The sequence below is a fragment of the Mustela nigripes genome, chromosome 16 (genome assembly GCF_022355385.1).
Source record: "Mustela nigripes isolate SB6536 chromosome 16, MUSNIG.SB6536, whole genome shotgun sequence".
In the NCBI taxonomy this organism is placed as follows: Eukaryota; Metazoa; Chordata; class Mammalia; order Carnivora; family Mustelidae; genus Mustela; species Mustela nigripes.
Genome location: NC_081572.1, coordinates 43,372,556 through 43,390,165, shown reverse-complemented (window position 1 = coordinate 43,390,165; position 17,610 = coordinate 43,372,556). Strand labels below are relative to the sequence as shown.

The following is a 17,610-nucleotide window of genomic DNA, read 5'->3' as shown; positions in this document are numbered from 1 at the left end:
CCATTAAAAAAATAAGGAAGAGCTACGGCATTTTACCATCAGCAGATTCTAAAAGGAGAAAAAGTTTATACAGATGACATTTCCATGAATTAACTTCTACCTTCCGCTTAGTCTTTTTTTTTTTTTTTAAAGATTTTGATTATTTATTTGACACAGAGAGAGAGATCACAAGTAGGCAGAGAGTCAGGCAGAGAGAGAGAGGCAGAAGCAGGCTCCCTGCTGAGCAGAGAGCCCGATTCAGGGCTTGATCCCAGGGCCCTGAGATCATGACCTGAGCCGAAGGCAGAGGCTTAACCCACTGAGCCACCCAGGTACCCCAACCTTCCGCTTAGTCTTAATTAAATAGTCTAAGACTGCATAAAAAGAAAAAGGCTATTATTCAAAGGACATCCAAAGTTTAAAAAGCACAATAGCTGTTTATATAACATTTGAAAAGAAAAGGTAAACAAACTTACTTTAACAACTCTTTTAAAAATAATATTCTGTGGAAAATGAGAACCCTTATATATTACTGATAGGAATGTAAAATGGTACAGCCACTGGGGTAAATAAACAATTTGATGGTTCCTTAAAGCTAAAGAGAAAATTACCATATGATCCAACAATGCCACTCCTGAGTACATATCCTAAAGATATGAAAACAAGGACTTTTTTTTTTTTTTTTTAAGATGCATTTATTTTAGAGAGAAAAAGAGAGCATGAATAGAGGTGGGAGGAGAAGAGGGGAAGGGACAGAGAGTCCCAAGCAGACTGTACTGAGCATGCGGCCTGATGTAAGGCTCAAATCTAACAAGCCTGAGATCACACCTGAGCAGAAACCAAGTCAGCTGCTCAACTGACTGCACCACTCAGGAGCCCTGAAAACAAGGACTTAAACAGGTATTTGTACACCAATGTTCAAGTAGCATTATTCACAACAACCAAAAGGTGGAAACAATCCAGCGCCCATCAATAAATGAGTGGATAAACAAAATGGAGTATACGCATACAATGGAGTATTTCTTCATCATAAAAAGCAATGAAGTGTTGAGATATGCTACAAATTGCAAGAACCTTGAAAACATCAGGCTAAGTAAAATAAGCCAGACTCAGGACAAACATTCTATGATTCCAGTTCTATGAAATATCTAGAATAGGCAAATCCAGAGAGATAGAGAATAGATTAGAAGGGGAATGGAAAATTATGGCTTAACGGTCACCAAATTTGTTTGGGATGCTGAAAAAGTTTTCTTAAGTAGTGAGGACATTGGGTGCACAACACTGTGAATGTACTGAATGCCACTTAATTCTATACTTAAAAATGATCAAAATAACAAATATCATGTTATATGTGTGTATTCAACCACAAGTTTTAAAAAAAATTCCATGATCACCCCATAGATTAAAATATAAAAGGAAACCATGTCCTTATATAAAAGGGAGAGAACTGGTGGTCAGCCCATTAACTAAGATGACTGCAATGGACACTGGCACAGGTACTTTACGTGGGTCCGCATATGATGTGATGTAATCTATGTGAGTCTTACTGGGAAATCTGACCAAGTTCCAGAATATGGGATGTTCTGTAGGACAACTGGCCTGAACTCTTCAAAGGATTCACTATCATTAAGAAAGTATTGATATTGATGGTTCTACACTGGGGAAACCACAAAAGCACAAGAGCCAAATGTAATGCTTGAACTTTGCTTGGATCTGATCTGGAAGAAAAGAAGCTATAAAGGAAATCTGAGGACTAATAAAGGAAATTTGAGTGATGGACAGAATGTAGGATGGTAGTACTGAATTACTGTTGACCTCTCAGTTATGATAATAGTATATGGTTGTACACAGAAATGTTCCAGTACTTGGAAACCACATGCTGAGGTACTTACAGGTGAAATATTAAGGAATCTGCACCTACCTGTGGATGCTTTGGCAAAAGAGAATGTGTGAGGGGAAGGGACAGGAGAGGAGGAACATTTAGGGTAATAACAAAAGTTGGTGAATTTAAATGAAGGATATATAGGCCTTCGTGTAGTCTTTCAATTGTACTGTGGGTTTGAAAATTTCAAAATAAAAAACAAAATTTTTAGAAATTAGAATTCCTCAAAGTTTCCTCTTTTCCACTCAGAGTATTCACAAGAAAGCTAAATGAGGAGCATCTGGCTGGCTCAGTCAGTAGAGCATGTGACTTTTGATCTCGGGGTCAGGGTGTCATGGGTGTGGGAGGTGGGGAGTCCATGCCCACATTGGGCACACAGCTTACAGGAGGGCAGGGAAGGGCAGAGAAGGGGAGGTGAGGGGAGGGGAGGGGAGGAGAGAAAAAGAAAAAGAAAAAGAAAAAGAAAAAGGAGAGAGAGAAAAGCCAAATGATAAAGGGGAAAATATAGCAAATTCAAGGCTTTCCATACCTTCCACATCATACCAATGTGCGCCGTTTGTGATCCCATCTTTGAAAGTCTCGTCTTCCTCTCCTGGACAACGAGGGGCGCCAGTTTTCATTATGGGATGGTTTGATGCATAGGCTTTTGCCAAGTATTTAAAGACTTCATCATCTGATGTTTTGCTATAGATTCCAGTGGCCTTATGTTCTGGAGAGTCATCAAAAGGATAGCTTGCTACCACCGAGCCACCATGCAGATTTCCAGAAAGCACAAACCTTTGAAAAAAACCAAAGCACATGTCACTAAAAAAAAAAGCACAGAAAATGCCATGTATTTAAAAATTCTACATCTTTCATAAATGAACTCATGTATCTCTTAGAGAACTAGAAGAGACAACACTATCAGCTACTGGAAGCAGAACAACAACAATGAAAGAAAAGGAAAGAAAACATCATCAGTTCAACAAATTTCAGGCAGTTTATACAAGTAACTTTAAAGAATTTTGCCATCATTGAAAATGTAGCTGAGTAACAGTATAAATTAACATTCTGGGAGACAACTAATTCAGGGAATTCAAAATGTACGTATTAGGTTGAACAATATGAACTTGCCAGTGTTCAGTTACTTCTTGACCTACAAAAATGACAATTTCATAGAGTTCAACCTAATACTTGTATTTCATAACATGTTAACATTGTAGAAAACGTGGCTTGTATAAATATGTGTTGAATACATGAGTTAGGTTACTAACCTTCATGATTTTTTATATTTACCATCCCAAAATGTTAAAGGTAGGGAATCTAATTTAAAAAGTATGTGTTTTGCCTGACTCCAGTTTCACAACATACTAAATTCACATTTTCAAGAGAGAAGCCACAGTTGAGAAGACTGGGGGTGGGGAGAACCTGATACAGTGAGCTGCTTTCAGAGAAAAACAATATAGCACAGAGAAGATTAGTCCTTCAGTGCATCACCATAGAAGCAGCTTTCTAAGCCCAAGGTTTCTGATTGGTCCATTAAAAAATAAACTGACATGGAGACAGGGCTGCTCCCATAAAAGAAACATTTTTTTTTTAATGTTTCTACTTTTAAGTGAACCAATTTATAATTTGGTGAAATTTATAGATACAGAAATACTGAAGAACTCCTTTTATGGTGAAAGTAAAAACAAAAACATGCTGAAGTCCTATTTATACATCTTTCCCTCATGGAACAGTTCAAACTATTAATGTGACTACAGATTAAACACTTTCTTCTTTGCACTTTAAATTGGTTTTTCTTGCTTCTGCCTTTTGGTGGCTGAAATGAACTGACCTACAGACATTCTAAAGGGGGCTATATATAACATTTCTTTCTATATGCTTCAAAGAAACTTAAACCTATAGTATGTCTAATTTGAAAGGTTATTTTCAGTGTGATCAGTACCATCCCAGAAAATATCAAAAAGTGAAAATTACTTGTAACACAGAATCTGTTCATCAGAAGATAAAACTTAGCCAATAAAAACAGTGACTAAAAACTAGAAGAGACTATGAAAAGAGACTAGTTAAAAACTAACATATATTATTATAAGTAGCAACCTTCCAGACACCAGAGAATGTCACTTGGTAGAGCAGCAATAGCTCAGGTTTTGGAGCCAGGCAAATGTGGGCAAGAACATTCAGTCTCTCAGAGCTGTCACTCAGTAATAAATATGATGTCACCAGTAATAAATACGATATCACCAGTAATAAAATATGATCAGGAAGAAGTTACTGCCCCTAAAGTCACTGAACCCCAGTTTCTCTCTCATTTGTAAAATGGGGGCTGAAGCTACCTGCTTCCCAGGGTTGTTCTAAGAATTATTACATGTACAACACCTTCAGCACAACCACTGCTGTGTATCTTCTGCTCAACGAATGTTCACTCCTTTGAAGATATCTAGCATCCTACTTAGGGAATCAGGGAATCACTGCCTTCAGACTTTCATTCTACTCCCCACTACCACTGCTAGCTCTTGGGCGAAAGAATGACACAGAAACAAAGCCTAAGTACATATTCTAAAATTTAAACTCCATTCTACCCATCTGGCCCTCATCACTAAGGTATTATCAATTTACTTTATAGATTTTTATGTCTAAAGTAATTTAAGTACTTTTCTCTCCCGCTCTGATTTTGGGAAAGATATGAGAAGGCTAGCCTACTTCAGGTAATCCATTCAGCCACTATGTCAACTACGTGCAAAATGTTCTAGGCACTAAGGAATACAACAGGGAACAAACAAACATAAAAATGTCCTCATGGCACTCATATTCTTGTAAAATAAAATGGATAACTGCATATTCTAAATAAATGAAGCAAGTATATTGCTTAATTGTATATTAATTGTATTTTTCAGTTAAATTGTATATTTTAATTTAATTGTATATTTTCAGTTAAAACTTTAAAGTCCGATTGAGATTTTCTACTAACTGCTGTTTTCACTGTTAGGCATTTCTGGCAATGCTTCTCAGAGATATTAAAATGGTCTAACTGAATACTTCAAGAAAAACAAAATATTTGCAATCTGTTTGAGTGATAAAATTCAATTGTTAGATTTTCCTTACTTGACTTGTGTAGTCTTAAAAGTATGAATGCCACTCTTATAAGGATTTCAAGACAAAGTGAGACCTATTATAGTAGCTAGAAGTTTATCATTTGTAGTCTTTATCAAACCAACTTTGCATGTCAATCCAATTTTATTTGAAAAGTATTTTATGGCTTCCATGCAAATAAATTCTTTTAAATGTACCTCATACTTGACTTCAGATCATATATTATTCCTTGCATAAGATTTAAGGTACCTCCTAAACATATTATAAATATTATAAAAAAAGATCTATAGATATTAAAAAGCCAATTTTTAACTTTATTGTGCTCTCCAGATAACCCTATAAATAACTTTTTAAAAAATTATGAGGACTAGACTAATAATACATTATAGGTTAATAAAACAAAACAAACAAAAAGCCAAAACAAAACAAATAAACAAAAATTAGGAGGACTTGAGGGGTGTCTGGGTGGTTCAGTGGGTTAAGTGTCCGACTCTTGAGTTTGGCTCAGGTCATGATCTCAGGGTCATGGATGGAGCCCCCTCTCCAGCTCAGTGCAGAGTTTGCTTGAAATTTTCTCTCTCCCTCTCCTTCTGTCCCTCCCCTCCCGCATTCATTCTCTCTCTCTCAAATAAATTTAAAAATAAAGAAAAACAAAGAAATAAATAAAAATGATGAGAACTTGAGTCTGATACAATAAATTCTAAAGATTCAGGAAACTACAGATATAACACAAGACCCTCAACAGTAATTTCTACCCACTCCCAGCCATAAGATAATATTTCAACAACATACCAAAAAATCACTTAAATGCTAATCTCCTATTAAAGTCTAAGCAGATATATTTAATTAGAGAAGCCTCGTATGCCAAAAATGTGGGCCAAGAAAACTATAAAATCTTTATTTTCATGATGGGGTTAAAATCTTATATATTTTCCTAAGTATGTGTCAATTATCAATAATACAGAAACACCACTGGATGAAGTATAAGGTAAATAAAGAAAATAAAATTCACTTTCCTAAGCAGAAGTTATTGAGATAAGTCTTAAATTCTTACATACCCAAAATAACAACAAAAATCTATTTCTAATCTAGCCAGGTGAATAACATATCTAGAAATCATTTAAATGATTTCAGAAAATACACTGAAAAAGGTAATTTTCCCATTTAGACTGATGTGTTCAGTTCTTAAATTTCCTATTCACAGAGCTGACTCCAGAAATCAATCTCAGATTGTGTGCATGCTTGTGCTTCTAATTTTATTTATATATCAGTGTCCTGTTATTAATTTATCACTAAAGAATATGCATTTTGAATTTATTTGTGAAAAGTGAGGATGGATGGATGTACTTTTCACCCTATATAGGCACCTACTTTCCCTTCTTATTAGAGTTACATGTTTGAAATGTGGTTCGTTATGACTGGGACAGTCCATAGCCACAGAACCAAATGACTTTCTGTGTAATGCCAAAAAACACAGTTTAACTTGTAAATTCATCACAAGCTCCTGTCTATTGAACTAACTGGCCCAACCAAAACTTATAATCATTAAACACTATGATATGAAAAAGTTAACCAAGAGCAAATTTTTTGGTTCCACATTTAAAGTTTAAGGCTTTTGGTATAGCCTCAAGGTGACTTGCACCAAGGCAAAGCTCATTTTCATTTCTGGTCACCGCAGAACTAATAATGATGAGAAAAATCCAGTCACGGAATTTATATCCCGGCAAGGGTCATGACAGGGCATTTTCATTTAAGCAATGCAAGCAGTTCATTCGATATATCATCTCAGAAATGCCCTGGCCATCATAGATTCTGACAACAAGATACACATTAAAGTCACGTTTCTTGGGCAAATGTTCAGAGCTCATTTTTTTTTACAAGAAAAAAATTTCTTCCCAGAATAAGTATGTGAAATTAAATATCTACAAGGGATCTCAAAAGGAGGAGCAAAGTGAAAGGTGGAAGATAAAAAAAAAATCTAGGAGTGTCATAATGCCTATGAATTTTCTAGGTCCGTCACATGCCTTGAAATCTTGTAGACAAGATGATCCCAAGTCCCAGAGAGCAACTTCTCTATTCATTATTACTTTTATTATATCTGTCACTTAGAAACCTTTAAATCAAGATGGAAAGATTAACTATTGCCTCGCAAGCCTTATGAAAGACAAAAATGGGGATACGGGGGCAAAGCCGAAAAAGGGAAGCTGGCAAAGCTTGAAAAGAGAAGAAGTACATGCTCACTTCAGACATTATTCCATCTGGAGTAAGTTCTCTTTTCTTTTATTCCTCCTCTCCTCCTTTTTGCTGACAATCCTACTCATCTCTCAAGACAAAGTTCAAGTTCTACCTCTTCCACAAAGATGGAATATTATTGCAGCCCACACACATTTTGTCAGTAGGAACAATTCCTGTAAAGTTTAACTGGGTACATAAACACATATCACAGATATTTATAATATTCTCGTTATGTATCAATTTCTTGAGGTCCTATTGCTTTTAATTTTTTACAACGCACACAGTGCTTACTAACACTTAAGGTATTAAATGTGATAATTAGCCATTCAGCTCTGGCCCACTAATAAAGTACACAAATGACTCCAGAAACCTCTCAGAGAAGCTAAAATGAAGCAGCTCGCAGATGAAAGTACCAGCTCTGTGCAAGTTCTCCAGCCATAGCCATATGCTCCCTAGCTGAGTCAGAAGTAGAGACTGGAAGAGAACCAGTTTCCTTCAAATAACCAAGACCCTGAGAGTGTCATTTATCATTAATGGGTTACAACCTCCCTCTACAGCTGTTAAGGGCACTGACAAAGAGTCAGATTGCCTGCATCCAAGTCCCAGCTACACTTCCCACTGTGTACATTATTTAACCGCTCTGACCCTCAATTTCCCCTTTATGCAAAACAGGGATATTAACGATGTCTGTTTCATGAGGTTGTGACCCACGTCAAGTGAGATCATGCAGTCCAGGGAAAGAGCTTACTTAGCACAGTAATAACAGCAATATTAACAGCTTATCTATAAAATGAGTGAGCTGACCTAAGGAGTTATCCTTAAGTTCTCTTCTACTGCTCATATTCTATGATTCTGTGACAATAGGGACCAGAATGTCGGAAAGAAGTCTCGCTTCTAGCCAAACAGCTCTTTGCATCGGTTGAACAAATGACAGCCTCTAGGCAGCGCTTCTTGGACTATTAGTGGGACTAGAGACTAAGCGGCCTGGGCCCTGCCCCGGGTACCAGGTGTCGCCTTCCACCTTCACTACCCCCGTCCCTGGGGCCTGCAAGCAAGCACTGTTTGAATGCCTACTGAGTGCACTGTCGGAATGCCCACTCAGCCTCTGACCCCGCAGGCTCACGTGGGTGGGCGAGTTGGGGTGGGGGTGGAGGGTTAAGGTTACGACACTCACTTGTTCTTGCGCATCCAGTCCATGAGGGCGCGCACCTCGGGCACTTCGTCCAGGTTTGGGGGCTCGCCGGTGCTGAACTGGTCGGGGAAGCTGCGGTTGAGGTCACGGCCGCGGCTGTTGTCGCGACCGCTGGCGCCGGGTGGGCCACTATCGCTGAGGCCGCAGTCTCCCTCCCGGGAGCGCTCAAAGCCGTCGGGGTTGAGGCTAGGCAGCAAGTACACGTCGGTGGTGTTGAGCAGGCTGACGATGCGCGGATCCCCGCGCCGGTAGCCAGCAGCCAGCTCGCGGGCTAGGTAGATCAGCACCTGGCGCGACACGGTCTCGTCGCCGTGCATGTTGCCCACTAGCTTCACCTGCGGTCGGCCGGGGAGGAGAGGCCCCGCCGCGTCGGACCCCGAGTCACCGTCAGGAGGCGGCGGCCCCAGGCCGGCCGTGAGGCGCAGCACCCACAGCGGCCGACCCTCCACCGAGCTGCCGATGCTGAAGAGGCGGGCCAGGCCCGGGGGCCCTGCGGCCGCCGCCTCCCTCAGCGCCGAGCCCAGCTCTTCTTCGTGGTAGTAGCGATTGAACTGGCCCTCGTCCGCCTCGGCGCCTGCGCTCGTCGTAGTTGTCGTCGCCTCCGCCTTCTTGATGTGTGCTGCCCAGGTCGGGTTCCGCAGCAGCGGCAGCAGGCACAGCAGAAACGGGAGGCGCCCGGGCCGCCACCGCGGCCGCGCGTCCCAGCCCCTCGCCATCTTCCAGCAGCGCCGCTAATCCCCACTCCGCTCCCGCGGCTCCGCGCTCCGGGAGGCGGGGGCCCGCCGGATCCCCTCTGCGCCTAGCAACCCCCCTCCCGCCCTCCAGTCGCAGCCAATCGTGGACGGGTCTGCTGCGGCGTCACGCAGGGGGCGGGGCTTTCCTTAAAGCTGCAGCTTCGCTCTGGGCGTGCCTTCCTCCTGTCCCGGAGTAGTTTGGTCGGTCTCTTCCTTCCCTCGGCTTCCTCTCCCTCGCTTTCCCTCCTCCCCGTTTCCTCTTCTGCGTTTGCTCCGCGTTTCCTCTACTCGCGCAATCTCTCCTTTATGGCTTACGCGTTAAATTCTCACCCACTTTTCTCTGAGTACTCTTACTAGCTCCCTTCCCATCTTTGTTGCAGCTTTTCCCCGTTGCGCTTTAACGCTTCGAACTGAGAATCGAAAGAATCAAAAGATTCCAAAGAATCAAAGAACTACAATTAAAAAAATAATAATAATCAAAAGGTTCGAAAGAATCTACCTTGAAAGAGCCAAAGGACGCCCTAGCCGTTTCCACCCCGTGCCTTTCCACTGGAGCCGTCCTGCCTTGGCTTGAGCCCAGCGCCCTGCAAGCCACGGAGGACAGCAGGACACTGGGACACTTAGAGCTCACTTCTCAAGGCAGTCTATTCCAGTTTTTAGTTTCTGTGTTGAAAGAAGGTGTCTTCTTTATGTTTAGCAGAAAGCTGCTACGTAGTAGGCTCCCTTTGTGTTAATGTATAATCATGTATAATGTATATGTCCTTAGGTGTCATTCCAGGTTATTTCACTGCCACTAATTCTTGTGTGTGCTGGTCTCAGCCTTCTGTCGGCAGATTTCATTTCATAGTTCACTTTCTCCCCTCTCACAACTCTCCTGAAAGAGTTATTTGTTTAATTGTGGCCTTAGAATGACATTCTTAAAGAAGCAGGTATGACATTTCTGGAAACACTTGCTTGGTGAGTATAATTCCTGAACTCAATGTTTTGTCAAAGCTGGCAAATAGGGTTTTTTTAAATCGTCTAGAGACAAGGCCTTTTAAACTGGTTTTTAAAATAAGCTTCAGTCACTTTAGCTTGAAGAAACACAAAACCTCACAATTTTTGTATCAATTGTGAAATTTTACCCATCTAACAACATAATTACAATAACTGTGGTATTTTCTTCTTTCAGAGCCAGGCATTTCAAGGCCGTTCTTGAACTATGATTGAACCCTAATATGACTAGTAAAGAGTTCATTCATTTCTCTGTCAAATATTCATTGAGCATCTACTGTATGTCAGAGCCAGATGCTGGTAAGATAGAGATCAGATACAGTCTCTGATAGAGATGTTCAGGTATGATATGAGGGAAACCTCATTCAACCTGAGGAGGAGAAAAGGAGAAGAAAAGCTGAAGGGGAGAGGAGGAATTCTGGGCAGAAGGAGGAGCAAGCCCAGAAAACTGCAAGGCCTGAGAACACTTACTTCATGTTCTGAGGACTGGGTGCAGATCAAGATTTCGATGTGAAGGTACTCACAGGTGTGGAGGTGACCTGACAGGACCTAAGCCAGAGAAGCAGGATCAGAACCTGAAAAGCCTCACAAGCCAGGGTCTGGGGAACACATAATACAGAAGACCATGGGAGCCATGGATGGATTGTAAACCAGGTAGATTTTAATTTTGAAAAATCCCCTTGACCCTAACATAGAGAATGGAGTCGAGAAGGCCTAGGGCTTGAGACCAAAAAACTCGTGAGGAAGATACAATCCAAGAGGACATGATGAAGCCTTTAACCTTCAAAGGCGATGACAGTGGAAGCAGAGAGAAGGAAATGGATATGAAAGACTTTCGGGAAAGGAAGTATATAAGGTCTGGTGGCCGAAAGAGAGGACTGTAGGCTGACTCCAAGTTACAGCCTAAGCAACTTTTGCAGGTGTTCACCAAGATACAGGTGAGAAGAGAGCTCAGGCTTAGGTGATGATAATGACTTTAGCACAGTCACTGTGACTGGTGCTATAAATGCCTCGTTTGGTTGAGTCCACATCATACACAGCAGCATAACACATCAGGAACAGAAGCCTCTACTTGATACAGAGACCACTTCCCCCTGGGGAGTGCTTAATCGTTACACGATGCACTTTTACAATAATCTAAATCAAAGAAACCCCAGGGGACATGTTAACCTCTAATCAAATATTTCCTTTTCTACTATTTTTGCTCTCCTTTGAAACCTCTTCCTGCCACCTCACTCCCAGCCTCACCTAGGGAGGCAGCCTTGAAATGTAAATAAATAAGCTTGAGGGCAGTGAGACAATGTGATGTGACTTGAGCCTGAGCCCTCCCAGGAATCCTCAGACCTCTCTCAGGTCTAGAGTCTCCGGTCCTAGCAGGTCCACTGTGCCAGTGGCTAGAAGTGAAACCTGACCCTGGCCACGGCTCACTGGAGGAGAAACCTCCAGCTACATACCTCTAGCTGTCCCAGAGAAGTCTTGAACCTTGTGACAGGTGTTCCTTTCCTCCTCCCCCACAGGGAAAGTGTTGGCCTCACAAATGAAGGAAGTTAGGAAAAGCTTGAAGGTGAAAAGGCTTCCTGTTCACAGAAGCAGAGCAGTAAAGACCTGGACTTTTCAAAACAAGGCAGAGCTGTTGGATGGCCTTGTTGACTTTGGTAATCACTTTCTTTAAAAGACTTGAAGGTAATTGAAGAACAGCATAAACCATGAACTTGTAAATGTCACATTGTCTGATGCAAACATCTGTAAACTTACAAATTCAGTTTGGTAGAGGCTTATGGAGCACCTACTCTAGATCTGCTTTGCTGGGCACAGGAGGACTGGAAGATGAATGAGAGATTCTCCTTTTCCAGAAGGCCAGAGTCTAGTGAGGGAGATAGAACATAGACAGAACAGCGTGTACCCATAGGGCCAGAGCAATGCAAAGGCTCTGTGCTAAACCCTTTCTGTTGGCTGATGCGTTTAATCCTCACAACTACCTGAAGAAGGTACTATTATCATTCCCCTTTCAAAGATAAAAAGGCTGAGGCACAAGGTCTCACAGCTGACAAGCCACAGACCTAGGGCTCAAACCCATGGAGTCTGGCTTCAGAGTCTGTATGTTTAACCTCTGTAATAAAACTGCTTTTGTGTAGTGAACTAAAATGAAACAAAACAACAACAACAAATGCTATTGGAACACAGGAAAAGGCAACTAATTGTGATAAGTCAGAGAAATTTTCACCAATACTGTCAGACTCCTGAACCAAGCTGAAATCCTAGATCAACCATTTCCTAGCCGGGTTTTCTTTGGTTTGTTTTTTGTTTTTAAGATTTCATTCATTTATTTGACAGAGGGAGAGAAGGAACACAAGCAGGGAGAGTGGGAGAGGGAGAAGCAGGCTTCATGCTGAGCAGGGAGCCCGATGCGGGGCTCGATCCCAGGACTCTGGAATCATGACCTGAGCCAAAGGAGACACTTAATGACTGAGCCACCCAGGCACCCCACCCCTCAGCTGGTAAAGTTATTTCTGTTTTCTGATAATTAAATGAAACAATGCATGTATAATATTTATGGCATAGTTTGCATATTACAAGCTTTCAGAGATCATTATTTTTTTAATAATAATAAGAAATCTCAAAGAGGAAACAAAATGGAGAAAGGGGCAGTCTAGGCAGAGGGACCGGCAAGGGTAGAGGGACAGCGGCAGGTTGTGAATGGTGGCTAGAATATAAGATGTGTTGAGAGAAGCCGTGAAGGCAGGCTGGGGCCAGATGGTGAAAGGACTTCAGTACTATGCTGGGGGGGGGGTTGCTTTATTGCACAGGAAATGGGAAACTTACAGAGCCACTTCTGAGGGGAGTGGTATGGATTACATCTTTGTTCTAGCAAGAGAATTGCAGGGGCTGTGTGGGGAGGGCTAAAGAGTAGTTACCGTCTGGACAAGAGCTGTCTGGCAAGCTTTTCGAGGTTAGAAAGGAAAAGATAAATAAGAAAGATGTTTGGGTTGTTGGATTGACAAGATTGAACAACTGCATGGGTAAGAGGGAAGAAAAAGAAGAAAAAGATGACTTCACAAGCTAGTGAGAGTGCCCAGATGGATGGCCTTGCCATGATCCAAGACAAGGAAGGCAGAAGAAAATCTTTTTAAGATGAGGATGAAATTGAATTGATCTTTGCATTTAGCAATGCACAGGTTCCTCGTAACCTTCCTAAGAGCAGCTGTAGCAGAGTGGTGCAGGAAAAACCGGAATGGACAGGGCTCAAGAGAGACTAGGAGCGGGCTCCTGGCTAGCTCAGTAGTTAAGAGTCTGCCTTCGGCTCAGGTCATAATCCAGGGGTCCTGGTTTGGAGCCCTCCATCGGGCTCCCTGCTTGGTGGGGAGCCTGCTTCTCCCTCTTCTTCTGTTCCCCCTGCGTGTGTTCTATCATTCTCTCTGTCAAATAAATAAATAATATTTGGGAATGGGTTTGTTTTTTGTTTTTAAGGTGGGAGAAAGGTTGTGTGCTAAAGGGAATGATCTAGTAAAGAGGGAAAATCTGATGATACAATAGGGCGGGAAATGGCTGAAGTCACAGGATCTAATCCACCAGTGGAAGGGCTGGCCTTCAGTAGGAGCACGGATCCTTGATCTGTAGTCACCCAGAATACATGGGCATAGGTACAAGTAAGCGGGTAGGCGAGGTGGAGTGCACTAGTGGATATTCTCGATTGCTTCTCTTTTCTTTTTCTTTCTTTTTTTTTTTTTTTAAGATTTTATTTATTTATTTGACACAGAGAGATCACAAGTAGGCAGAGAGACAGGCAGAGAGAGAGAAGGAAGCAGGCTCCCTGCTGAGCAGAGAGCCCGAAGCGCAGCTCGATCCCAGGACCCCGAGATCATGACCTGAGGCGAAGGCAGAGGCTTTAACCCACTGAGCCCCCCAGGCGCCCCTTTTTTTCTTTCTTTTCTATTTTTTTTTTAAAGATTTTATTTATTTGACAGAGACAAACACAGCGAAAGAGGGAATACAAGCAGAGAGAGTGGGAGAGAGAGAAGCAGGCTTCCCACCAAGCAGGGAGCCCAATGTGGGGCTCGATTCCAGGACCCTGGGATCATGAACCGAGCCCAAGGCAGAAGCTTAACAACTGAGCCACCCAGGTGCCCTGCTTCTCTTAATGAAATGGGAAATAAGGCCATCAGCAGAGAGTAAGGATGTTATAGTAGGTGTCAGAAGTTCGAGAAAAGACAGGAAGGTGGGAGAGAGAAATGGAGACTAATAATAGTTTTCAGTCTTTGATACTTATTTTTTTATTATTTTTTTTTAGTCATTGATACATAATAGGGACCAGCTGTTTTTATCATGTCCTCTATACCTCAAAGCTAATGGGACATGGAACAGAAGGGTTTCTTTGATTATTTGTTTGTTGAGGAGATCATCTGGGAGCCTAAAAAGTATAGTTAGAGTCCAAAGAATTGAGTTCCGAAAAGCCAGCTTGAAGGGATGGGGAGGCCCCTGCGAAGATGAATGTAGATGAGGGAAAAACTGGATCACAGTTACATTCTCCATTTCACTTGAATTTTGTTCCATGCCCAAGTTCCTCTAGTGTTAACTCACCCAGACAAGTGACCACTTGCTCTTGGTTGCTTCTGCAAGAGTATGTCCAATCCTAGCACCTCGCAGGCCAAGAAACACGCACGAGTAATAGATTAAGTCATCTCATTCTGATCCAAAGTAACCATATGAAAGCAAACTTGGGATTGGAAAGACATGATGTCAATGCCTAGTTTGTGTAACCATATCACCTTACACGTGCTTTCATGTATGTTATTTCATTCATGTACACAACAACTCTTTAGGGGTAGCAGGGCAACCTAAAAAGTTTCTAGATTTAAGCTGCCACTAACCAGCTCAGACAAGTCCCATAGCCAGACACATGGCAGAGCTGGGAACTCCAGCCCTATCTGCAAAATCTTTCCAGAGCTCCTGCCGTCACACCCTGGGGCTCCTTTCATTCAGCCCACTCTGAGCTGTCCATACTTGGTGTGCACATCTAACCTACAACAAGAGAGTTTGAAAGAAATAAGCAACCAAGTCTAAAACAGAAGTAGAAATGTATGTTGGTGAAAACTGTTTGAAGACTGTGGAAAAATGGGTTGCCTGGGTGACTCAGTTGGTTTAGCCACTGCCCTTGGCTCAGGTCATGATCCTGGAGTCCCAGGATTGAGTCCTGTCTCAGGATCCCTGCTCAGCGGGGAGGCTACTTCTCCCTTTGACCCTCCCCCTTGTCATGTTCTCTCTCATTCTCTCTCTTTCAAATAAATAAAATCTTAAATCTCTCTCAAATATATAAAATCTTAAAAAGAAGAATGTAGAAAACCAGTTTTACGGGATTAGTGGTTATTAACAAAGAAATGAAAGGCATTTTTCAGGTGACAGACACTTGGTTAGTGCCTGTGGAGGAATTAACTGGAGAATTAACTGAGGGCTGTAGAGACACGTCCACTTAAAGAGGAGTTAGAGAAACTGACAAAAATTGCCTACAAGAGACGAGGATGAGAAAACATGAAGCAATATCCAATTAGAATTTTCACAAATGTGCTGCTGTTGTTCCCAGCAGCAAAACACAAGAATGATTTAATTTCTGAAGGGGAATTATTTTTTAAATATTTTATTTTATTTATTTGACAGAGAGAGATCACAAGTAGGCAGAGAGTTAGGCAGAGAGAAAAGGGGAAGCAGGCTCCCCACTGAGCAGAGAGCCAGATGCAGGGCTCGATCCCAGGACACTGAGACCATGACCTGAGCCGAAGGCAGCAGCTTAATCCACTGAGCCACCCGGGCGCCCCTGAAGGGGAATTTTTTAAAAAGGAATGAAGCCTCAAGATGGCTGAAGTAAGAAAATTTTGAGAGAAGATTTGACCACATCAGTTCTTGCAGATGCTGTTGGTTCACTGCCCAGATCCTCTTTACCAAGCCAGCATATCCATCCCCTAGCTGCTATTACTTCTGCAACCTTTTCTGGAAGATTTTTTTCCTTAGCTGACAGGAAATGCTTTGCCCAGAAATATCTGTCAAGTTACACACACAGCCTGTGTGCCCCTCCCCGCTCCTCACTCCACTATCCCACCAGGGTCATAGATGCAGGGTCCCTTGCCTCTGGATGGGAAAACTTAGGAGCAATTTATGACCCAGAGCTTTACATGGAATCAGGCTAAGTAAGAGTTCTTTCATCTTTACTTAGCTTCTTCCTTTATCTTGCCTTCCTTTAATCCCTTGTAAGTTTCTCCTGAGGGCACTTCCTCAGTAAATCATTCATCCAAGAATCCCTGCCCCAGACTGTGCTTCTAGAAAACCTGCTTTAAGATCACCCAGATAAGGTGTAATACCACAGAATTTCTCTCTGTGAGTTAGATGGAATACATTTTGTTTTATGTTTTTGTTGTTTGTTTTTTGTTTTTATTTTCATAGAGTTTGCTCTTAGGTCCTCAGAGTCTGTATCTTTCCAGGCCAAAGATGTTGATTGAAATCGCTTTCAATTTACCTTGGTTAGGTAGGCCTGTTCTTTAAATTTTAATTAGACTTGTTTCTAGGTTGTAGAAATGCTGCTGCCCAATCATGATGCCACCACAGTGATTCGGATCTGTATTTCCAAAAACAAAACAAAACAAAACAAAACAACAACTCGCTATTAGCCAGCACCAAATGGACAGAAGTTCTAGTCTCATGAGGTAGAAAGGGAGGAAAGCAAGTATCAAATACTTTCAGTTACACATATGAGAAAACCTGACTCATTCTAACTTCAATAATAAATGGAATTTATTGGCTCATATAACTGAGAAGTCTGCATTGAGGCATAGCTTTACCCTGTGACTAAATTGGTCACCAAGCACCTGCCTTCTTCAATGTTCACTTTATTCTAAGTTTGTCTCCCTTTGTGGTCCCATGAGGGCTGTCCGAAGCTCCCCTACACCCCATGCTTTCTCATTCATACTCAGCAAGAAACAGAGGAGGCCCTTGTCCTCTTAATACTGCTGAGTTTCATTTGGATTGGATCAGCTTAGGTCACATGGCCACCCCTAAACCAATCACTACGGGCGAGATGGAGTACACTGATTGGCTTAACTTAGGCTATGCACTCCATAGCTGGTGCCCGGAACCGAATCTGATCCCAGGCCCTGCATGGATCCCCGAATGGAAATCAGAGTCTATGGCAAAAAGTAAGAGGAGAATGGAAGCTGGGAAGACAACCAACCTATACCAACCTGCATCACCATACTAGCGCTGGAACACTTTACTCTCTCAGTGTTTATGAGGTCTATCTATGTGCCCTGCCCTGCGGGGGTGGGGGGGAAGGGGAGCACGTAAGTAAGTGTGTATGAGACAGAAAGAAGGAAGAAGGAAGAGGAAGCGCCGTAATGCAGTGAGTTAAGCAACATGGTGGAATGCGTAAGAAATACGTGAATAAGTAACCATGTGAATTGGCAGTGCTGGTAACTAACACCCGTGTGAGCGTTAGAGCGTACACTGTGCTTTCCGTACAGTCCGTCTTGCTCATC

At 42.2% G+C, this 17,610-nt stretch overlaps 1 protein-coding gene across 1 annotated transcript in view; it reads right to left on the bottom strand.

Moving 5' to 3' along the window:
• CPD (carboxypeptidase D) overlaps positions 1-9,166 on the bottom strand; it is a 77,697-nt gene extending 68,531 nt beyond the window's left edge. The window contains exons 1-2 of the mRNA XM_059379880.1: positions 8,346-9,166; positions 2,391-2,638 (exon numbers count right to left, since the gene is read on the bottom strand). Coding sequence (XP_059235863.1) covers positions 2,391-2,638; positions 8,346-9,079 — 982 coding nt within the window. The 5' untranslated portion in view covers positions 9,080-9,166. The remainder of the gene's footprint in view (positions 1-2,390; positions 2,639-8,345) is intronic.
• Positions 9,167-17,610: the final 8,444 nt, after the last annotated feature.